The 24,139-nt window shown below is 40.7% G+C and overlaps 2 protein-coding genes across 6 annotated transcripts; both read right to left on the bottom strand.

Annotated features, from left to right (window-relative positions):
• Window positions 1–2,213: 2,213 nt before the first annotated feature.
• ubtf (upstream binding transcription factor) lies at window positions 2,214–12,051 on the bottom strand. 5 transcript variants are annotated; one of them, XM_027284725.1, is made up of 21 exons: window positions 10,655–12,051; window positions 9,120–9,178; window positions 8,627–8,799; window positions 8,450–8,533; window positions 8,208–8,363; window positions 8,050–8,114; window positions 7,811–7,937; window positions 7,611–7,721; window positions 7,389–7,522; window positions 7,157–7,298; window positions 7,026–7,067; window positions 6,792–6,902; window positions 6,539–6,694; window positions 6,278–6,424; window positions 6,075–6,185; window positions 5,899–5,987; window positions 5,613–5,802; window positions 5,478–5,525; window positions 5,309–5,362; window positions 5,111–5,215; window positions 2,214–5,024 (listed from the first exon to the last, which is right to left on the bottom strand). In XM_027284725.1, the coding sequence occupies exons 2-21, from the start codon at window positions 9,154–9,156 to the stop codon at window positions 4,899–4,901; spliced, it is 2,208 nt and encodes a 735-aa protein (XP_027140526.1). In that variant the 5' UTR covers window positions 9,157–9,178; window positions 10,655–12,051; the 3' UTR covers window positions 2,214–4,898. The 5 variants fall into 5 exon arrangements, with proteins under 5 accessions (XP_027140526.1, XP_019118440.1, XP_010738126.2 ...); XM_019262895.2 differs by having other exon boundaries at window positions 10,912–12,051; XM_010739824.3 differs by having other exon boundaries at window positions 2,214–5,021; window positions 10,912–12,051.
• Window positions 12,052–13,159: 1,108 nt separating this feature from the next.
• On the bottom strand, window positions 13,160–22,629 carry slc4a1a (solute carrier family 4 member 1a (Diego blood group)). The gene is made up of 21 exons (XM_010739825.3): window positions 22,474–22,629; window positions 21,264–21,332; window positions 20,941–20,984; window positions 19,557–19,657; window positions 19,423–19,469; window positions 19,171–19,336; window positions 18,952–19,087; window positions 18,790–18,859; window positions 18,656–18,698; window positions 18,377–18,561; window positions 18,046–18,253; window positions 17,141–17,344; window positions 16,902–17,050; window positions 16,598–16,792; window positions 16,231–16,476; window positions 16,042–16,131; window positions 15,733–15,899; window positions 15,408–15,649; window positions 15,142–15,311; window positions 14,352–14,525; window positions 13,160–14,257 (listed from the first exon to the last, which is right to left on the bottom strand). The coding sequence occupies exons 2-21, from the start codon at window positions 21,285–21,287 to the stop codon at window positions 14,201–14,203; spliced, it is 2,718 nt and encodes a 905-aa protein (XP_010738127.3). The 5' UTR covers window positions 21,288–21,332; window positions 22,474–22,629; the 3' UTR covers window positions 13,160–14,200.
• Window positions 22,630–24,139: the final 1,510 nt, after the last annotated feature.

Here is a 24,139-nt window from a genome sequence, read left to right as displayed (position 1 = left end):
TAGTGTGACATAAGACTACTTTTGCACCCAAAAATGGGCCAGTGGTGTTTGCAAGTTGTCACTTCAGGGAGTAAGGATCATTCAGGTGCAGATTCTGCAATAAAGACTTACGCACTTGTGAAAAGTGGAGAACTATGTCACGTCTTTGCCATTTTAGGAAAATAAATCATCTGGTGCAGCATTCATTCTTGATGAGCTTGTACTAGAGTATTTTTAATTCATACATCTCGCTGGGATGAAACATCAAACATCATTTTTACTCACCTGCATTTGTTGGACAACTATACTGAGTATTCTGCACACAAAAGGACATGATCAGTTTAAGTAAGTTGGTCTCTTGCAATACAGCACACTACAGTTTCAAAAGTATTTCAAATTAGATCTACATAAACAAGCAACAACAATAATCACACTCAAAGCATCAGTAATGTATTACTGAGTTGCTGCGTCCTACACACATGCTTTTCTGCTGGCCTTGTTCCATCTATATTTAGCCAATATTTTTTAAGACCAGCCAATAAAAGATATGGTTGCTAGGAGATTTGATGTGACGCAACTCAGGCACGATTGAAGATTTTATTTTGAAGGTACAATCAGCGTGCTTCCGGTATACCTGACAGGCTTGACGCGGGCCGGGGACGTTTACCGTCGATTTAAGACATTAATAATTGAAGATGAGCTTTTCGCTCGCTATCTGTCATCAGTTAGTTGTGCCTGACTGGTTGAATGAGGTCATCGGTACCAATAATGCGCACTACATGGCCAAAAGTATGTGGACATCCATATGCGCCTGTAAAACATCTCAACTGAAGACCATAGCTGCTGTTATACCTGCTTTTACTTGTCTGTGAAGACTTGATTAGACCAGATTTGGTGCCTGGCTACAGAAATTTGGTGAGGTCCAGCTGTGATGTGTGGTGTTCAGGTTGGCTCACTGTCTGTGCTCCCCTTCAAAATGATGCTGGATGAGGGTTGAGGTCAGGGCTTTGAGCAGGCCAACAGATCAAGTTCACTAAGTTCACACTGACATTCCTGTTTGGATCTGGCTTTGTGCACAGCAGCACTGTCATGTTAAGACAAGAAAGGGCGTTCCCCTAACTGTCAAGGCTGGATTACCAACAGGGCAAGGAGGGAGGAGGAGTGCACAGGGACCTCAGAACATCAGGCTTAGTCTTTAGAAGGGTCATTTTGTTAAAAATTATTTTCTAAACCTAAAGTTTCATTTGGTTTCCAAACCTAGGACCTCCTGAAGTGGGCACAAAAATAATTTATGTGATAGATGTTATGGAATTTTCTATCCTTAGGCTACACATGGTCACGTGTGGGCCTTGAGGTCCTCTGCAGTATTAATTGTTTGTCTTTGACTGGGTGCCACCATATCTTAACACTGTGGTGGCCGGGGTTGAAGAGACCTGTTGCTGCCTTCATAGTCATAATAGATAGCTTGCCGCTGACGTTCCAATCTGTGTAAACAGACATCTGTGTCTCCAGAATAGAATATGCTGACAAAAACACCTCCATGGGTAAAGACATTCTCTTTGACTAATTCTGGGCGTGTAGTATTTGGGGTGTGATCTTTGGGTTTTAAGTTTATTCACCATCACGAGTTTGTCAGAATGCGAGACTGATGTACTTTGAGAGTGTCTCTAATTCTCCTTGGCCAAGCGTCAATAAATAATACAGCATAAGACATCAGAGGCTCCTGAACACTTTCTTCCCTCCTGACCTCACCATTGACCTTTGACTTCAGCAATTCAGAGACACACAATTTGTATATCTCCCCTTGAAATACTGCATAGTTTTACCCTTTCCTGTCTGTAAAATGTGTTATAAATAAACAATTTGACAAGGTATGATGTTCTTTTTTTTCATGACACAAGCACTTGTAATAAATGGTCACAGACTGATTTGTTTTTTGAGGACACAACCCAAAAGTTGCACAGAAAGTTTGAGGATTGGAAGGTTACCATGGGCATAGAAACAGGTTGATGTAGTCCTGTAAAGCTCATTAGGGCTGTTTCATTTGTTGATTATTTTGAATTCAATAAACATTTACTCTATAAAATATTAAAAAGTTTGTATCACATTAATGAGAAGAAACATTTCAGGTACCAAAACTAGTAAATTTAGTTTTTTTTAATGCCCACTTAGGGTCTTATATGAGGTTACAACACACACACACACACACACACGTCGAACTGTTAAAGATCTTTTTTTTTTTATTTGCCCAAAGACTTGAACTACAAGGACATAAGAACACCCTCAGCTATAGAAAACATCAAATTTTGTCAAATGATCAGCAGTACAAACTTGTAAAGCTTTGCTGTCTTAGATATCTCTATAAACCAACAGAAGGGAGAGAAGAAACAACTAAAACAGGTGAATTAAACCAAAAAAACTCTCCCGTTGTGAGTGAAAAACTCACTGGCTTCAGAAGTCACAGATGAGGGTTTGCAAACTTAAAGCACTAACAAAACAATAAGCACTCAATACAAAAAACAGTATTTACAGAAAAATTACAAGTTTAACCCCAAATTCCTCTGGCAACTCAGCTCCCCGAATCCCTTTAACAAACTCCCCTCGATCGATATCAGCAATCGCCTTCCTTTTCCCTCCCCAAATTATTTAAATAGTCCACGCTGGTTTTTGTTTCAGACAGTGATGAGATTCATAATGATCAAAATCAGTCCATTTCTAAGAGATTATTTATAGTTGCCAAGTTCTCATCTGCCTATGGACCCAGAATGACAGTCATGGAAGTCTTGTCATTAGTCAGTTTATAGGTAACCAATGACACGACAGCGCAGAGCAAAAATTTACTAAAGACCTTTGGAGAAAGAAAAAAAAAATTAAAAGATTGAACAATATCTACATTCATGGTGTTGGTAAGATGTCCCCACACAGGCACAAACATGCACGCTGCAGTCACATCATGGTATGCAACAAAAACAGTAAAAACAGCACACATTAAAGCAAAGAAACACACACTCGCACCCTCATATATACACAGTTCTGTGCATGCATGCACATAAACTCACACAGAGGGACAGGTTTACATTAAGTGCACACTTTTTTTTTTTGGGATAAGCATCAGACTAAAACCCATTCGAGTTGCAGTCAATACCATTAAAATGTCAAAAAAAAAAAAAAAAAGGAACAGAAAAAAAAATTGATGAAAACCATTCAGTTCAACATCCACAAATGATTCCACATGGATCAGAACAATTAAAAACAAACCTATTAACAATTTGAACAAACCGCGAATGAAACATAAAACAGCGGCTCAGAGAAGAAACATACACAGACTGTGTGACATATTCTTTAAAAACAGAGTCAGACGGAGCTCTACATGTGGAAAACAAAACGTCGTCCCTTCAATGACAAATGGTCTGGTCACACAAACACTGTTTATTACTGTCAGGCCAGAACAAACTGCTGAGTCAGGCAGAATTGTTTCAGACTGATGGATTTCTGTGTACAAGACAGGTAAGTTAAGCTTCATAAATGACAGACACATGGCAATGGATCCTACAGCGCCTATAAGAAGACTTCACCTCCCTCAGAGTGGTTTGTCGTTTCGCAGTTTTGAAGCAAAGTGGGTGTAATCAGCCTTTTTTTTTTTTCAATCAAATCAACAGACTCTTAATGTAAACATGAAAACAAATCCTCACAAATGAAACATGTGTAACAGTGTGACCAGTAAATACAGCTACAGTTATTTTTCTAATACTTTTTTTTTTTTTTTTTTTAACAAGTTTACCGTTCAGGGAAAGGTTGAAAGAACAAGGCACAGAATAGTCTGCAGATTAGTTAAGTCAATTATTAGAGGGGGAAATCTAAAGAATATAGCACAGCCGTAAATCTGCTTATAACAAGCTGTGTTGGTCGAATAAACACAAGAGTTACTCCTCTATTGGTGTCCCTACTAAATATTTAAGTTTTTTTTAAACTTGCACTTAATTTAGATTATTAAAGTAGAGACGTTTATCTTGTGAAACTACGGGAAAACGAGTGAGAGTCAGTGTTTAAAAGACTGCTGCACCTTTAAACGTACCCAACGTCACGGGCTGGCCAACACCTAGACGTGGCAGTATTCCTTTAAAAAGAAACATTTGAAGTATGGAAGCCTCGTTACATCCACTTTAGTTCAACACTGTAAAACGTGACAAAGTCCAAAAAAAGGGGGGGTGAATGCTTTATGTAGGCACTGTTATCTTTTAGTAACAATATCTAAATTCTCCAGCAACAAAAAGACATTCATAATGGCTTGATTTTTTTCCTGAAAAAAATACCACCTCTTTAAGAACCAAATGATAAAATCTACATAATAAATTGAGAAGAGAAAAAAAAACACGACAATGTTCTTGGGAAGAGAAAAAAAAAATCATGGAAACATTCTGAAGAGTGCAATTTTTCAGTACCCTGCACACCCCCCTCCCTAAAGTGATCCACCATACTATGTTCTTTGGCTGTATGAAGCCATCTGTCTTCAGCTAATTACCAGAATAATAAAATAAACACTGGAGAGTTATGGATTACCCTCAACATTAAAACTCTAACCTTAAACCATTGAACCTGTAAGTCAAGATTGAAACCAGCGGCAGAAATGTTCACGACATCACCAAACCAGTGGGATGCTGTTTTTGGCATAACGATGACCATCACACCGGGCAGGGGAATGAAACTGATTTTGGACTTAAGGGCGGGGTCCCTCCATCAGAAAATCACCTATGCAAAACACAAAATGGGTGAATGTGAAGTGGATGAGGCAATACAGGGGCTCCCCCTGGTGGTGGGAGGAGAGCAGGGTTGGCACAGTGGCAGAGCTCCCTTGACTCTTGGCTCAGCTCAGCGCTGCTCAGTTCGTCTCGCGACGACGGTGGCGACCTCGGCCCGTTTCAGTCTGAATCAGAGTCTGACGACTGTGAATTTGATTCGCTGCTGCTGTCCTCGGACTTGTTCTCCTTGTCCTCCGCCTCGTCGTCGTCATCGTCGTCCTCATCATCGTCGTCATCCGCCTCCTTCTTAAACCAAAACAACACAGAAAATATATTTAGCACACTTAGACCTCCGCTACTTGTCGTCGTCTCTGCGTATTGGCGCAACTCACATCGTCGTCATCGTCGTCGTCCTCGCTGGACGAGTCGGCCTCAGAGGAAGCCTTCTCCTGCTCATCATCTTCATCGTCGTCGTCATCCTCCTCCTCCTCCGTGTCCTGTGAGAAGACAGATCATCAGGTGTGAGTGACAACATCACTACAGCTGATTTACGAGACAAGACAAACAAGAATTAGAAAGCCGGTGCTCACAGATTTCTTGGACTTTGCTTTGGGACCTCCTGGTTTTGCCGTAGTTCTCCGTTTCTGAAACATCCAACAGTTAAACCGTTTTAAATGATACTATACAGTACAGTAAATATTCTAATCCAGGTTGGGACAGCACAGTGCTAAAAGCATGACAATGAAATAACTGACTTACTTGTGAATTATATTCTTTGTAAGTGTTTCTCTCTTGTGAAGACAAGCTCTGGGAAAGGAACAAAGTGTATGTTAGATAAATGCCAAAGACGTCTTCACTAACGTTAACCGTCAAACAACCACAAACACTTCTTACAGCGAGCCACTGTTCCAGTTGGACTTTGTACTGCCTCTGCTTCTCCTCGGCGATCTTCTTGTAGCGGTCCTTGTCCTTCAGTGGTAACCTCTGCCAGCGGCTGCCGATCTCAGCCATCCGTTCTTTCATCGGGAGGTGATTCAGCTCTCCGTTGGACAGCATCTCCTGAGAGAACTTCTGATATCCGTTTCTAAAGAGTCAACAGTGTGCAAAAACCAAACGTCAAGGTTTAAACAGAATCCACAGTGGACGGGCAGCACAGACGAGTTGGATGCAACAAACTTACGATGGCGGTTTCTTGGGTTCACCCTCAAACTTCATCTTCTTCCCTGCGGCAATGGTAGCAGTGGGTGAGCGCATCTCACACAGGTCTCTCTGTTGAGGAGAGTTACTGTTAGCTCTCACTGGTACTGATACAGATCCTGTGGTTGTACTGGACACTGTCGGTGAATTGGCACTAACCTCGTATCTTTTCTGGTCCTCTGCTGCCTTTTTGATCCACATAATTTTCTCTTTTTTCTCCATGGTGCTCCAGGTTGCTTCCATGGCTTTCTGCGCCTTTGGCCGGTCACTCTGCAAAGCACAGGTTCAGATTAAATGACCTTATTTAAGTGTAATTGCTTAAAACAAAGGTTTTTATCCTTGAGTCTTAGAGTAGTGCATACCTTAAACCTGGCCAGGTAGTCTCCAATGACACTCTGCTGCCAAATGTCCTGCGCAGTCTTGGGTGGGTCTGGCAGACGACTACGATCCTCCTTCTCCTTCTTCTCTGATTCCGCCTTCAGGACGGTTTCTAAGCGTTTATATTTCTCCTAAATGACAAGAAATCATGAGACACTTATACATACCAGCATTGTTTCAGCCTTGTATTCTACTGGTCTTACATTTCCTCTACAGTGCTAGATGACATGACATCAACAAGTTACCTTCTTCTTATCTGGCAGCTCATTCCACATGCGGGCCAGGAGTCTTGTGAGTTCGCTGTCAGAAAGGTCTGGACGCTCCTGCTGCAGTTTAGGACGCTTCTCCTCAGAGAAGATGAACATGGCTGAGATTGGCCTTTTGGGTTTCTCTGGATTGGCCTACGAGTCACAGAGAAAGGGAATGTCAGAAATCATTGAACTTCAACTGTTTAAAAGTGAGCTTAACACACTATAGTTTCATTTCTTTTGATTTTACCTTTGCTTTAGAGTTCTTCTTTTTAGAGGCAGGACTGCCGGCTCCACCGCCTCTCTTAAAGCCTATCTTCTCCTCAGACAAGACCCGCTGTTGCTCCTCCTCTGACAAACTCTGCAGATCCACAGAGCAGAGGAAAACATGCATGAGGACAGCTTGCAGTAAAAAGTATACTATGGAAATAAGAACAGTGACATGCAAACTAAAGAAAAATAGAAACCAAAAAACAAAACTTACACTGAGAAATCTGTTCATCTCAATTTCATACTCCTTCTTCCTCTGAAAAATACAAAAAGGGACAAGTTTAGACAATTGAATTTGTTGTGTTTTTTGTTTTTTATCATGTGACCTGTTGATTCTGAACTCACCATTTCACAGCGTTTCTGGTAGGCGTCCTTCTCACCCTGTTTCAGCAGCTTCCACCGCTGGCTGCACATCACCATGCGCTCTGTGCTCGGGACGTCCTTCATGTTCGACATCAACTCGGCGCAGAACATTGAATAACCATTTCTGAAAGCATTTGCACATAAAAGATTTTAATAAGGCACTTTCAGGGCGGTGGCCCACAACCAGCATTGTGTACTTGCAGCTGTGACTCACGGAGGTGGTTTGTCAGGTCTGCCGTCAGATTTGTCTTTCAGGTGCCTCTCAGCCTTGGTCAGGGTGGACTTTACGATATCATCTTGGGTCATGTTTAACTCTGGATGCTGTTGGATGTACTCCCGCATTGTCCCCTACATTATGGCAAATAAAACGTTAACATTGAAGAAAGATGGCAGTTATGTCATTGTTGAAGCTATGCCACAGTCACCTAAGTCTCACCTCATACAGTTTCCTCTGCTCCAGAGACTTGGTGATCCATTTGAGTCTCTTCTTGTCAGACAGTTGCGTCCATTGTTTACCAAGACTGTCCTTAATGTCTTTGGTGGTCGCCTGGTGTCAGACAAAGGAAATTAATATCCGTGGTATCAAGCAATTACAGTTTAGGAAGGTCCATTTTGTGTAATGTATTGTACACTCACATCTGGGTGTGTCTTCAGGAAGGCCTTTTTTTCATGGTTGTACCACAGCTGTTGTGGTGTCTTGGGCTTCTCTGGTACATTTGAACCTTTCTTGGCCATGCTCTCCACAAGGTCTGGGTGTTCTTCTCTGCATTTACACACCATAAAAACCAACATTTAGGCACAATCGTCATCCTTAAAGTGTAATCCTAATAGCCCCAATATTTATAGCATGTAATCATAAATACTAGCGATCTCACCTGAACTTCATCATGCTCTGCACAAATGATTCTTTGTCTCTTAAGAAGTCGTCCACATATTTTTTCTTTAGACATGAGAAGAAAAGGATTTTGTTAGAAGCTGCATCAGACAGTACTTAGTTTAAACATATTAGTTGCTGCATCTGTTTTTCACTGACCTTCTTCTTGTCGGGTAGCTCCCTGTACTTCTTTGAGAGGATTTTAGTTAAGTCTAGGTTGCTCATCTCAGGGTGCAACTTTGCATACTTGGCCCTCTTTTCCATGAAGAAGCGGAAGTATGGAGTCAGGGGCTTCTTGGGGAAATCTGGGTGTTTCTGTGTATAATGGGGAAACAGACTTAATCGTTGAGCTCCACTCAGATGTTTTTCATTGGTTGTGTGAAATATCTATTTTAACTCACCTTTATTTTCTTGCCCTTGTAAGGGTTCTTGATGTAGTCTTGGGCATCAACTATCAGCTCGGTTAGGGTCCTGAATTTACGAATCTGTGAATAGGGCAGACAGAAAAATTAAATGATGCACAAAATACAATGAACAAAAATGACAATGAATGTGAATATCAGTAAAAAATGACTCACCTCTTTAGAGACTTCCTGCCACTTCTGCTTACACATCTCTGCTGTGTAGGAATTGAAAGCCACCTTCTGCCAGTCCAGGTGGGACTCTGACGTTTTGTATTTAGTCAGGTCTTTCTGAGGCAGGGCCACTTTCATGGCCTCCAGCAGTTTTAATAGGTCATCCTGTGTCCACACTGTGATAACAAAAACAAGAGAGGACACACAAAAAAGAAATGATTACTTAAATAATCAACACTGGGAACTGTCTGATAAGTTATAAAACTAGCTATAGTGTTCTTTTTTCTCTCTAAGAAATCACTTTTGTATTCATATAGTGAATTTGCATGTGCATATGTAACTGTTTTTTTAAAATCACACATCAAAGTGCATTCATAAAAAAAATACATTTATTATATTTTATAATTTTATAAATATATAAAGTTTTCATAACAGCAGAGGGATTGTCATTGCTTTTGTGTTTCCATGGATACATGTCAAAAAACCAAAATCTCACCGAGGACTTGGGCCGCTGCCTCCATTTCTCCATTCATTTGTGAATATACTGTATTGTATCTGCAAAAGCCACAAAAATCAAGTTATCAAACACTTCCAGTAACACAAACTTAATAGTAAAGAAACAATAAAAAAAAACATTGGGTCCTTAAACGTGTTCATAACTGTGTTTTTAAAACCACGTTTAAAAAAAAAAAATGATAATGTTATTTTAATGTGTAATGTATTCACACGATCGACTGTGATTCGTCAAATAAAAGTGTTTCGATATAAAGTAAGTCCGTGTTCAAATGGTGGGATTTAAATTTGCCTCGACATAATGGTTTATGTTCATTACACCGCCCCTTAAACGTTTACGCTACATGGTGAGACATAGGCTATTGCTTGTGACGGCTTCAAATCTCAAATAACACTGCGGAGGGCTTCAACTAGCACAACTAGCGACGACAACAGGAGTCTCAGTCGAGCAAATTTTGCCAGCCGGAATTTGGCGTATTAGTACTGTCCTTATTCCACAACTAAAGTATCGTGGACGAACAGGAGCGACCATTTTCTCGCTCGGTCCGCTCGGTAATGGAGGCTTTTCTGTCGGAAAGGAGGTTGGGGTGGATACACGGAAGGAGGAAGCGAATGGACGTGGACGGACAGGCAGCTGTAGGCGACCAGCTGACCACGGACTGGGGGATCTGCTTTCGGTCTCCGACAAGGGGGAATGGTGGCTTGGAAGTACTGCAGCCAAATGCGCCACTCGGTAGAGGCGCCTCATCACCGATGGACGCGGATCTAGCTCCGCCATGCAACCCTATAATCTTCTCTTCAAATGTTTACTAAGACTGAAGCGACGAAATCGAAAAAAATATTCGTTTGCAGTGAATAAATGTGTTCCAGCAGTGTTTGCAGGCCGCTTTATTCAGGCTTTTGCCGTTAAATAGTGTGTTTAAAGACTAAAACTCAGTGCATTCTTCAGCGAGGCGTAGCCGAGCTGTGCTCCAATGATGGCGGCTGTTCGTTGTTCGTCGTGTCCTTGGTGGCCCCAGCTCACTGTGGCGTCCACGGTGTGACCTAGCTGTTTCAAAGCTGTAGTTATCCACATTTATGGAGCTAAAGAGCTGCAATAACGTACACCGGGAGCCGAGAGAACACCATATATACATTTAATGTCAAATATAATATTACAACATATGGAGGAAAATTGGAAGTATCACATAGCCAAGGGCAACTTGGCACGACAGATGAAAATTAAATTGGGACTTTTCGCGAATATTTTTAATACCACTTTTTTTCTTTTTAAGAAGGTTAGCATTTAATACGAAACTCCGAGCTTGAATTTAATATGAATCTCCCGTTTCCTACAGAGTAACTTCGACCTGGACTCAACGTTAATGTTTACAAGAAATAATGTAAAAACAGTTATAATTGTAGCAACCGTTAAACGGTGATAAATTTTAAAAAGCGCGTTTTGGAGGAAAAACAAGTTTGAACGAGTCGCAGTGGTGCTCGAGATACATTTCATGGTGGTGGGTTGGAAGGACTTACGGAGGCGCAGGAAGAAAGAAGAAAATGGAAAATATTTTTAACGTCCAAACATTACAACCTCGACCTTACTTAACGAAAGAGTTCATTTTAACAGAAGCTGCTCGGTCTGCTGCACCGCGCGGTTAAACTGTACATTAAATGTTAGCCTGTAAAAGCTCAAAGGAAACACGTTAACATCCGAGGCAGAGTGGCTTCACTGGCGCGATAAACAGCCCCAGGTCCGCCATGCTTCAGCTCTGCTCTACAAGGAAACCTACCGTGACAAGGTCCAATGGCGCACTGCAAACACAGAAAAACGGAGCTTAAAGCTAAAGCCAGGGCGTTGCAGACTCCCTTCTCTTGGTCCAAAAGCGCATAAGCGAGATCAAGAAGGCGGGTTCTCCGAGCACGGTCGTCGGTGGTTCTGGGATAGTCAGTGAGAGAGAGAGGGGGAGAGAGAGGGCGAGTCTCTGCACGGTGAGATATTAAACCGAGATCCCTGATGGCTAACCGAGAGAGGCGGCTGGCTGTTCCGCCAACAGCCGCATGGAGGTCTCGGCGCGGAAACCACCGTTAATTTCCCCACGCAAAAACCCTAGTTACAGCACGAACTGTCGAGTTTCGGTGACGGGAATTAGCATAAAACAGTCACTCGGTGTAATTTTGAGCAAATACCACATTTACCTCCGGGTCTTACATCCAGTTTCTTCCCCGCTGTAGAGGACAAGAAATTCGGCTATGGCCGACCTAGTCTGTACCCTGCCACAGCGGTCGGTTTATTTCGCTACTACAAAGAGGCTACCGACCGAGGCGCTTTACACGAAAATAAAAGCGAACTTTGAAGGTAGATTAAGTGTGTTTTTATAAGGTTATTTTGGTTTGTTTATCGCGCTCTCTCGCAGTATTATGAAACCGAGCGGGTGTTTTGTTGGCTTACCTGTCTCTCGGCGTGAGCCTCCGTGTCGTTGTGGAGGAAGAAGGGGAGGGTTGAACGATAGCCAGCACTGCGCCGTCGGTCCTGGGCTCCAGTCCCCGCAGAGATGGTCCTTCCCCCCCGCCTCCATCTCACTCGCCGTCTCCCTCCACTCAACGCGCAGCAGCTCCCCTCTCTCCATCCAACCATTTCGCTACGCCGAGACATCCACGTTTTTTTCCCCCCGACCTTCGCACCGTTGTTTCTCAAACCTACCGATGGCGTTTAGTGTAAGGCCGACCATGACAGATCTCCAGCCGAAGTTTGCACCACGAATATTTTATCGGGTAGCTAAAAGTTTTCATGAAAGCCAAAGTTGTGCCAATGACTTTGTAAATTTAAGTGCATCTCACATACTTCCACAACTTAATATAATTAACATAAAATCAATTGTTTTAAAAAAAATGTATCACTTTGACTTATCAATGTCAGATTTCCACTGGAGAGAGAACCAAATCTGGAGAGATCTAAATCTTCATAGCAGCCTCCATGCATTTTCACATTGCTCGGTTCCTCTTTTAGCAAATTGTTAGAGGCCGTTTGACAGCTTCATTTTGGCCCGTAATGTTTTTTCTTTTCAACTCCACCTTGTGTGTTTGTGGGCGGAACCCCCGGCCGTCCAATCCAGTCAGTCTGATTCACGGAAAACAAATGACTTTCAGGCACTCGGCCTTGTTAAACTGTGCTGCGTTCCCTTGCTGTGGGAAATATTGCCACCATTGCACCAGAGCAACGACGAACATTGAGGCCGACGTGGTTAAGCGTTCAAATAAACATTACGACATATTGATATAAACAATAACACGAGCAAATATGTAACCTATAACATGGCCTTAACACGGGAAATAATCTAAAGCATTTGTAAAATTCAGCTCATTTTTATTTCCCACAGTTTCTAATTTTAAAACGTGTTTCCATAGTTTGTTTAATAGTGTACTTTTTTTCCTCAAACGCGGTATAATTTCATAAGTCCACAATCACAGATCAGTTCATATCAGTTACATATTCGCCCTTGTCCTTTATATCTTGAAAGTTAAAGACTTGATGGATGGACACAGCTTTATGAAATGAAATAACAATAAATGATAGAAACTGCTTGACTGAAACAAAGTTGTGAGAGTTGTGGGAGTAAGCTAAATAAAATGGCACAATAATAAAAAATGGTATTGGATGTCATAATTTCATTGTTGTATATTTTGTCTGTAGTCAGTTATACGATTACTTATTTAATAACTTTTTAAAAAATATTTCTATACACTGACTCTCCATGCACAGTATACTGTATTTTGGTGTATTGTTGGTGTGTGTGTGTAACCACATCTGATTAAAGTAAAGTAATTAATCATGTACAGGTCTGACCAAATTTCGTCAGCTACTTAATTTTGTATTTTACTTGATCACCCTAAAGGCAGCATGCAGCTGAGTGGCAGACATCTTTGTCCAACTGAAAACCTCTCTCCTGTTACTCATAGCTAAACTGATAAAAGAGAAGTGTGAGTGATGCAAAATGTTGTATCTAATAATGCACTCATTAAAAAAAAGGAGAAAAAAGAAACACTTTAAAAGGCTTTTATTTTAAATAAAGTGAAAATCCAAAGCATGTACAGTGTTTCAAGCACACACACGCAACATGAAAAGGCACACTAAGACACATTTACAAAAATATTTCCCCTGATTATATGATCAGTAAAATCAGCTCAAACAAATATCCAAATATCTCATCATTCATTTTTTACCCATTGTGAGGAAGTGCTAATTCCCTCATATTTTATAATAATTAAAAGCATTTCAAATAAGATATAAGTGCATTACGCATCTTTCTATACACGTTCTAAACAGGAAAGACCAAATAGTTCAGTAAACCAGACACAATATGTCATATGAGGCAAACTTGAGAAACACAATTTTAAAAACTAAACAATGGAAAGGCAACTGTATGGGGCAAAGGTGTGATAGTCCCACAAAAATTCATAATTTATGCATGTGTAAAGAGCGGAATAAATCAGTTTTGCTAAAATAAAATAGTCAACATTAGGTTAGGTAGTATCATTATTATAACATGAGCAGATCTAGTCACTTTAAAGCTATACCATAGTTATGCACTAAAAGAAAAAACAATGTTATAAATGTATTGAAGGTAAAATACCTCTCATTTAAATAAAATCAAACAATTCTCCTGCATCATAAAAAAAACTAAACAGCCTGAAGTAATAACAAAAGGGAAGCATTTTTTATAAACCCAAACTAATCACTAGTCACATGAAAAGATGAAATGTGAAAATGAAATGAAAGAAACAAGAGTGCTCAGGACCTGTTACACATCTTGATGGCAATATGGACTATATCATTGATTCTCTGTTGTGGTTGAGGGTCACACACACAGCTTCAGCCACAAGAATAATGTATGAATTCTAGAAATGAGAGGTAATATCCTTTAAAGATAAATAAGAGAATAGTTTGAAACTGTGTTTGTTTACCAGTACTTTTTTTTTTTTAAAGACCTGATTTCTGTCAGTCAAGAATTGAGTTCCTTTTGAAAGTTTGTGAATGAAACATTAATGACGTGACATTGTTCACGGCAGTGGGCACTCATCTTACACATCTTTCCCAGGTTCCTCCTCAAATGTAACTTTGGCATCATCTGCGTCCAGCTGCAACACAAACACGTCCAGTTACAACAGAGAAACCAACACATAAAGTGTGTCCGGGGTGGGTTGAAAGTAGCAGATACACAGAGATACTTACACATTTCATCTCCATGACAGAGAAGATCCTGCCGGTCATGAACATGCGCAGAGGGATGGTGAGAATGAGGACAAAAGGCAGAGCCAGAGAGAAGGCACTCATCTTCACCATCCACAGGGCAGCCAGGCATACAAGCTGGATCAGAGTAAAGAGATGCATCCGCAATGTCTTAACCTGCACCAATGACAATAGAGGAGAGTGTTAGCAGGAGAATGCAATAAGAACAATAAAATATAAGGTAAATTGCCTACAAATGTGACCGTCTTGTATATAAAATAATTTCTAAGAAGGCCTAAGCCAAAGGGTTTCAAGGGCCCAGAGCCTTCATTTGTGAATATTAACATTTCTTGTTTGAAGTCAGTAAACTGTCTCTTAAGAGACGCAAATAGATCACAGAGACCCTAAACAACCTCAAAAAGATGAAAACCACTATAAAGAAACATGAAATGACCACAAATAGGAAAAGGATGACCACCAAGAGACACAAAAGTGATGCGAAATAACTACAAAGAGCCACAAAAGGACCACAAAGGCATGTGAAATGACCATAAGGGGGTGCAAAATGATTGCAAAGAAACACGAAATGACCAGAAAAAGAAGCAAAATGACTAATTAATTAAACAACTGTGTTTTAGTCTATACAATGATACACTATTAAAGTATGCAAACACTTGCAGATATAGAAATCTGGTGCTGCATTTTAATAATGGCTTATATCCACACATAAAGATATTCCATTGACAATATATTAATAATTACAGTGAAGTTCTGAACTGTATTCGATGCATACCCTGGTGGCATAGGCGTCAGAAGGATGGTATTTCTTAGGTGTAATCAACAGAAGCATTCTGTCCCACATCTGGATTCCACTCAGAGAGGTGATACCCATGTAGAGGAAGATACCGAACAAAGCTGTCATAGGAATCATCTTCAGAAGAGGCTCCATGAAAATAGAAACACCTGGAAGTCACAGAAAGTAAATGATTATTAATGCAAAATGGTAATTACTTGTGACCCTGCTGTGTCTACATCAGCACTGTAGATGGCAGCACCTACCAACCAAAATGGCCACAAGAATGCCACTGATCCGCTGTTCGATCACCTTCTCAATCTCTGGTTTCGGTCCTTTGCTCATGACAGTGAGAGCATTGGCATGGGTGACAGATCGCACGGTGGCAGCACTCAGCCAAGGCACCCCGAAAATAGACGAGATGCCCCCCATGGTGACCAGGATAAGCAGATCCCAGTGAAAACCAGATCCTTTCACCATCTTCCTTTCAGGTTTGCTCACAATCAGCCTAACAATCCACAGAGAACATTAGAAGAAAACCCTATCTTCATATGAAGTATCATTGAGAATTTTATTTATAGTGTCACTCACGTAGTAATCTGGGACTCCAGGAAGATGAGGATGAAAACCAGCACTGCTGGTACACAGCAAGCAGCCATCATCCAGATGGGGAAATCCTTTTTCATTCCCATGGGGTTGATGAACCAGCCTCTGGCTGCGGGGTTGGTCACCTCAATACCTTTTGGCACAACCAGTTTCTACAAAGGGACAGAATTATATTTAATCAGCTCATTTCTAACCAAGAAATCACAACATAACAAATGAAAAGTAGATAAATAGCATGCATGCGAAAATATTCTTAGTATGTGCTTTGATTTCTGTCAAATACACAACACTTACCTGAGTGTAAGCATCCTCAATGCTGATATCCACAGCAATCATGAAGAAAATAGCGATGGGGACACCGAAATCTCCAATCAAATGTCGAAGCTAGTGAGACAGAAAGCAAAGAATACATCATGGTCAAAATCACAGTCAACTTGTTCAGGTAGAGTCTTTTCAAAACCACACACAGAAGGTTAATCTTACCCAGCCGGGCAAGTAATGACCATTCTTGAAGGAGCGGAGGAAGTATGCGATGGAGAAACAACCAAACATCAGGCACATGGATAGGAGGGCAGTGTTGGGGTAGGGCCTTTCAACCTCCACTTGATGGACGGTTATGTTGCCATCTGGATGGTACTCGATATGCTCCTTGAAGACCGGGTGGAAGGGGTTTTCCATTGAGGTATTCAGATGATCGTAGTTCAGAATCAGAGGGTGGGTTTTGAAGATCTAAGATGAGTAGTCAGAGGAAGCAAAGTAAGACAAAATGACAAATGAAGCAATTACAATGATGTCTAAAGGGAAATGGTGTCTGTGATGTGAAATAGATGAAAAGGTGAGTTTAGGAAACCTTGAAGAGTTTATTGAAGGTCTCGTAGATGAAAATGAGAGAGATGAGGATGGAGAAGATCTCCTGAGTGAAGCGGGAGATGAATCTGACCAGGAAGCTGCCTTCTACGGCCACGATAATCACCACGATCACTATCAGCCACATTCCAACCCAGATACGGCCCACAACATACTCAAAGCCCTGGCTCTTGCAGAACTAGTATGGAATGAACAAAGGAAATAGATGTTATTAAAGAAAAAATAAAGATTAGATGTAAAGATTTAGGAGGATTCAGGAGTTTTAACACAAGACCATTCATACGTACAGTATAAAAAGCTTCCTCAAACACCAGCAGTGGTCCAGAGAAGCCGATGACAAGGACAGGTTGGGCGGCGATGATACAGAAGATGACACCCTGGATGCTGGTGGAGAGCATAAGCTCTGACACACCCATCATTTTTTCTGTTTTGTCAGCTAGTTAGGCAACAGAAAGAATTATTAATAATATCAAAATTGAATCAAAACAAGCTGAAAATCAATTAAGCATCTAAAACTCTCTTTTACCCAGAAGCCCTCCAAAAGTGATAGCCGGGGACAGGGCAGCAAAGTAGATGAAGATGACGGCAGCCAGGACTTGAGGGTTCAGAGCATCTGTGTAGTCGCTGATGTAGTGGCGGTAACGACGCTTCAGGTCCTTCACCATCCCACCGAAAGGATAGCCAGTACGGGCCAGAGGGTCCTCCCGTGGCTCCTCTGGACGTTTCTCAGCTGGACGAGCAAATAAATCAAACTGACATTAATATTATTACACAAAATCTTTCTTTTCCCCATTGCTTTTAAGAAAAGGTTGTGTTTTTGTAGTTTCTCCTGCACAGGCTACATTTGTCTGTTTGTTCTGGGTTTTTTTTTTATTATTTTCCTGTTTGGACTCTAGCTTGCATAGAGTTAGGTCTGTCTGTTAAGGCTACAGCCAGCAGTCAGTTTGCTTACCTTAGCCAAAAGACTGGAAACAGGGAGAAAAAGCAAGCTTGTCTTTGTCCAATGGAAACAAAATCCAATACTAAGCAAGATACTAATTCAATACTAAAGTTGTATACCCAGTAATTTCTTGGCTTAGGTATATTAGGTATAGTGGCACATAGTCTTACAAAAATGATGAATTGCTGTTTTTAAACAGAGCTTAAAGCTTAAAGATGAGCTTTAGGAGTGTTTTGTTGCAGTTGGACAGAGCCCAGCTAGCTGTTTCCAGCTCAGCTTAGAGAATTGGTGTATGAGTATTGAGCATATTTTCCAAATATCATATCATAAAAAAAAGAAATTGTTTGTTTAATTGCTTATAGACTGAAATGATTTTGGCATGCAATTCTGCAGTACAAAGGCTTAAAAGAGTCACAAATGGAGGACGAAAGTAAGGCCTAAGCTGTTAATCTGGGCTGCTGTGCACTTTAAATACTGCACTGTATGCTGACCTTTGACCCTGTCGCCAAAGCCAAGACGGGTATCGGAGGGACGCAGTCTGTCACGCAGCATCTTCTGCTGGAAATTGATGATTGGTGCAAGCATTGCCTGATCTTGGATCTCAGTGGGGGGAATCACAACACTGCAGTCCATGAAGTCAGCGATGGCATTGGTCAGATCTTTGTCAGTTTGGGCCAAGAAGGCCTCCAGACAGAACACCTGTCAGAGCACAAACACAGAAAGATCTCATTCACCTGCATCACATAAAGAAGGTTAGTGGGATCTCTTTGTTGTCTGATCTCTTTGCTATAGATATGCATCTATTTTTTCCTTCTCTCTCACCCAGTCAGCCATCAGAGCACCCATAGCACGGCCACTCTCACTGTAGTTCATTCCGCTCCGGCTGGGGCCCACCAGCACAAAAATGAAGCGAATAGGGATGGGACTCTCCAGGGCAGACTCCATCACAACAGAGTCACTCAACCTTACAAAAGCCACCACTGGTTTCTGTAGGAAGTCCAGGGCACCTATCGAAAACACTCAAATGTTAGTCATATCTGATCCAGAACTGCATACAAAACCTTGGAACCACACAACAGCATCTGAATTACACAAACATACCCGAGAGGACAACTGAGGCCTCCACGTTGTCAGAGCTGTCTCTCTGCAAAAACAAGAACAGTACAGTCAATGTTAGCTCCCTGATGTTAAAACATGATGTTGACGATCAAGCCATGGGTAATAAAGATGTATACCTTCTTGGTTACAGAAAAGGTCTGCATCTCAATGTCTCCAGAGGGAGTAACCACAGGTCTTTCAGACTGACTGGAAGGACAAATATGATGAGCATAAAGTGATTTGTATGGTATTATCATCTTGTAGGAAGAAAGGGGGAAATAGTTGTTGCCATGCATTACCTGCGTCTCATGAGCAGAGCTCTCAGTAGGTCATCTCGGTCACTTGCGCGAATCTCATTCTTGTTCAGCAGTTCATCAGCCACCTTCTCAAGCACAGCAGACAGACTGCTGGCATTCAGGTCAAAGATGACAGCACCTGAGTACATTTGAGTTGCTTTTAATTGGACATATCTATCAAGCAGATGCAGATTTCCACTTCATTTAAGGTTCTGAAGTCACCTGTGCTCATGGTCTTGCGGAGCTGGATCAGACTCTTGAAGGTGAGATAGGAGACATGAGAGGAACCCCATTTTCCTGTGGCCGGGTTAAGGTTCTCCTCGTAGCCCACCCAGCGGCTTGTCTCCTGCCAGCTGTTGCCCTGGAGCTCATTCAGCTCCACATAGGCCTGTGGTAATGCAATGTGCTTAATGAATGAACAGACTGGAGAGATTTGTATGAATGAAATTTTATATGTGATATATGAAGACTAACTTGGGCATCCCCTCTTGTGGTGGCATTGGTGTTCATGTTCAGAAAAGCTGAAATAAAGAGACAGAAAAAAGATTTGTACACACATATAAAAAGTCAAATCCTCCACAGGAGCACGGCCTGTGAAAGGAACCTACCCTCTGAATCACTGGGGATGAAGATGGCCTCCATAGGTGGTTCATTTTCCTCCTCCTGTCTCCTCTCCAGATCATAGATGCGGCTCTGGCCTGGTGGAGTCCTGGTGGTTGTGGAGAAACAGAAGCATTAGTAACAAGGAATTGGTGTTTCTCAACAACGCCAAACTTTCTTACTGCTCAGCCCTGATAGAAAGGATTTTGAATTTTTTTTTATTTAAAAAAAAAAAATACTGTGTCTATAAATTATATGGACTTTGAAGTCTGGCTTAAAATCCATCCAAGAAATTGTTTAGGTTTAGGCTGAAGTTTTCCATCACTGTCAAATTCAGCTATTTGTGCTATTCTCTTCTTGGCCACAAGAGGGAAAGTTTGTTCTAACTATTTCTTATCATTGACCAGGCTGGACAAGTTGGTTTCGTGCTCTCTGTTTACATGTACAGACTGTATGTCTGTGAATTTTGAATTTTTCTGAAAGCAAAAAAAAATAAAAAGTGAATTAGCTAGTCCATATCCACAATTCAATGTAGCTACACCCTGATTTTATTTTAATTTTGGTAAATACTTATTTATATACCTGGGAAAGCTTCTCCAACCTATTGAAGACTTTCCCCGACCTTCAGTCTATAGCCTCCATTAATCTTTTTGGCCACTTGGGGGCATTGCAAAGCTCTTAAAATAGCATTGTCACCTTACACTGTAGTTATGATAAACATGTTACAAAAAACTGTTATTTGCATTCAAACCGAGAGAAACAATATCTTTCATTTGAATTTCTATTTCTGGTTATCTGATGAATGCAAGGCCTATATCCTCCTTTTAGCTCAGGTTTGGTCTGCCATGACTATTAGATATCTGACTCTTTAGCTCTATGGCCTAGATGTAAAACTGTGTTCATGAGCTGGTCTGCTGTTAAGTGATTGGATGATAGCAGATTATCTGAGCTTTTATTTAAAACATGTGAATTAGTCAAAGCATTAAAGTTACAGTTTATATAACCGGGGGGGGGGGAAACTGCAGAGCATTTTTAAGTACCACCTATTTTTTGCTCTGTGCTCCAATAACAGTTGAGCAACTTAGTTACCCAGCTAATAACATTAGCTAAAGATGTGACCATATTCTTGTCTCTTACATTTTCAAAATTTGGAAAAGCCAGGTAGCATAACAGGAAATCTGTATATAATCACCTGATATGAGTGATTTGTTTGGGTGGTACATATCTAATTTTGGGAACACTGTCTGGCATCCTCAGTTCAGGGCAATAAAGACCCAATACCTTTGTCTTATCAGAAACAGGGTGCAGAATTGCATCTTGCATTTACAGTACATATACACAGAGATATAAGAATGCTGAGACAGAGAGGTTCAAATGAGACAAATGACTCACAGTCTCATTGGAGAGGGGTAGGCAGAGTCTTCATAGTCACTCCCCTAGGCAAGCGGAAAGTAAAAAAATATTTAATGGAAAAAAGTTAGATGAAGGTCAAATGATGTAGAAAAAATACATATCTCTGCAAGATTTACTGAACACACTGAATTCCACAGTCTCCATCCAAACACATTTTTCAGGATATTTTTTTAGAGTGCAATATCCTGAACTGTGGAGCTTCAATATTACAATATTTCTTGGAGCAGTTATAATGCTAAATGTCCTGAATTTTAATGTTGAAGATGATAGACTGTTAAGATTTGAAAGGAAAAAAGACCAACCTCAAAAGTGTAATTGTTGTCCATGAATGTTTTGCAGATGTTGAACACTCAGCTACTTTTATGAATTCCCTGAGACAGAAATTCAAAAGTTAGTTAGTTAATTGTTTTTAATGATGATTTGTGAGTCGTGGGTATTGAAATTTGATGCAGTCAGATTCACCAGCATCCAAGGCACAGAATGTGTGAGAAATATAGATTATACTCTTGTAGCAATCATATTAAAAGTACCATTATTCTGGAAGGGTGTTGAGGTATTAAGGAAAAGGTTTCTGAGCCACTACAGGCATGCTTTGAGACTGCATTGATAAAGATAATGCCATCTACCATCACCGAGTCTGCCTGCAGAGCCACGGCTCAGGACAGATAGTCAATTAGCCGTTGAGAATTTGAACTACGTTATAGTTTAAATAGAAGACGCACAGAGCCTTATCTCTGGGTTACACCCTTCTTCAACCAGACCCCTCTTTTCTATTCAATAACAGCACAGTGACAAACTTTAAACACAGTGTACTGTGACATCAAGTAATGCAAACGCATTTAGACTCAAATTTCACAACAATATATTTCACGTAAGGTAAAATTGTGTTTTGTTTTTGGTGGATAGTATTACAATTTTTTTTAAAACAACCGAACAAGCCTGGCACTTGCAATTAAAAATATTTCCAAAATAAAGGTCAAGGAACTTCAGTAGAAAAGAAGACTGATAATAATGCTGAAAAAAGAAACAAATCCACAGATGGACAGTGCATTTGAGCACGCCATGGTGCTGCATATTAACACTTTGCCATTTAGTGGTAACAATTCTTGACTCTTAACACTGAAAATATACAGAATTTAAAAGTAAGACAAAATAAGCAAGTGGACCATGTGCAATAATGCAACAGATGATGAAATTCCTATTTACTATCTGAAGATATAAATCTTACTTGAATGCGACTCAAAAGAGTTAAAAAAAAAAATGCTTGGATTATTTTTGCACACATCTTCACACATTTGTTTGTAAGAAAGTTTAAATATTTTTCCTCGAAAAATTTCAGCTCAAGAAAATGATTTGGACTGCTCTTATCTGACAAGCATGGCAAAAACGTAAATGGTTAGAATATGCTCGCCTCCTAACAGTCAGTTATCCATCCTGTTTGACCTCTAACCTCTAGTCCAGTAGTGCCACAAAGTGTGTCTGACCCCTGTCCAGAGGAGGCCACACCCTTACCTGCATGCAGGTACTCCCACCTGGTCCCCAGCACTGGAAACAGGACGATCTCTGTCCAGTCAAGACGAGTCCGCTGATAAAGTGAGCCAGAACTAACTAAAAGATGAGTACAGAGAGAGAGAGCAAGAGGAACGGGAACACCCATATGAAACTACGTAGACTCTAAGAAGCGACATACCCCTTGAACCGTCTAGTTGCTGGGCAACCTCGTGGGGGGGTGGGGGAGATAAGGCCTGTCGGACAGAAATGCAGTCCTATCGACTATGGACACCTTGATGCAGGGATATCCCAACCCTAGTTTGCCCACTCCGCCCTCTCAACATGAACCACAACTGAGTTTGGAACCTGTTTGAACCACCAGGCCTAACATGGCCTATCATGTTTGAGGGCCACACTGGGGTTAAAGAGGGTAGGAATGGGGCAACATACAGTATCAGGGTAGAACATCTCTGTACGTCATGTTGTTTACTAGGGATTCCCTGAAGAAGTGAGGGGTTCCTCTGCCCTTGATTATCTTGAAAACAGTGATGAGATAAGCACATTAAACTCAACTTCTTCCATTACAGCTCTTAAACTCTACTACATGTGACATGGTAGCGACAGGGTTCGACACGTTATGCAGCTGACTGGAGGCGGGCACTGATGGTTCAAGCCAGTCTGATAACAGATACTGACACAAGGATGCAGACTGGTGTTAGAAATAGGAAAACATCAGAAGTTGACACAGATTATTACCAAGAAACAACCTGAAACTAAAAAAAACATGCCGTTGTCTGCAATGGCAGTCAGTGCAAAGTTGCTGCAAGAATCGAAATGTAATTAACTGGACTCATGACTCATGACTCAGTGCAATTCAAAATAATTTTATTCATTACTGAAACCAAGTGGGTTCGCAAAGAACAAAGAAAAACAATTACATAGACACATTAATATAGTTGCACGAGAATATAAGTTGCATTAGAGAACTTGAGGTGCTGGCAGTTGGATTTTGTTGCAGTTTGACAGAGCCCGGCTTGCTGTCCCTCCCTGTTTCCAGTCTAATTTCTAAGCTGAGCTAACTAGATTTACTGACAGATTAAAAGATGAGTACAGGACAATGTATGGAACTGATCTACACACACAGTAAAGTGACATTTTTTCCGCTGCAACACTTCACAAATCTTTTAGGTCATGGAATAAAACTGAACTTTATATTTGTTTTGCACAAACAATCTGTAAAGTATTCCTGATGGCTTTCAGGCCATGGAAGTATGTGTGTGTGGGGTCATTATTAATCTTATATACCTTTTTTGAAAGGCTTGTTTAGTACTAAGCTGTGCATCTTCTAGAACTGACTTTAACAACACCTTGAAATCAGTTCTTGTCCTGTTCACAATCAGTAAATAAATGAAAGTAGTAACTAAGAGTTCTTGCACATTATTAAGTCATACTGAGTATGAAACCCAGACCCTTTTCTCTAAACAGCTTCAGGAGCTGATATAACAGATTTTCTCAGTGATGATCAATGATTGTTTCCATCTAGTCATGAAAAATATGTAATTTGAATTATTTTCATTTATTACATCACAGTGTAGCATTAATTAGAGTAAACTGGAAATAACCTTTTTGGCATGTGTCCTAATAAAATTAAGTAATGTTTAGTTAATCAAATCAAATCAAATCAAAT

This window comes from Larimichthys crocea, chromosome XII (assembly GCF_000972845.2).
Source record: "Larimichthys crocea isolate SSNF chromosome XII, L_crocea_2.0, whole genome shotgun sequence".
Classification (NCBI taxonomy): domain Eukaryota; kingdom Metazoa; phylum Chordata; class Actinopteri; family Sciaenidae; genus Larimichthys; species Larimichthys crocea.
This window is presented reverse-complemented; position numbering and strand designations above follow the sequence as displayed.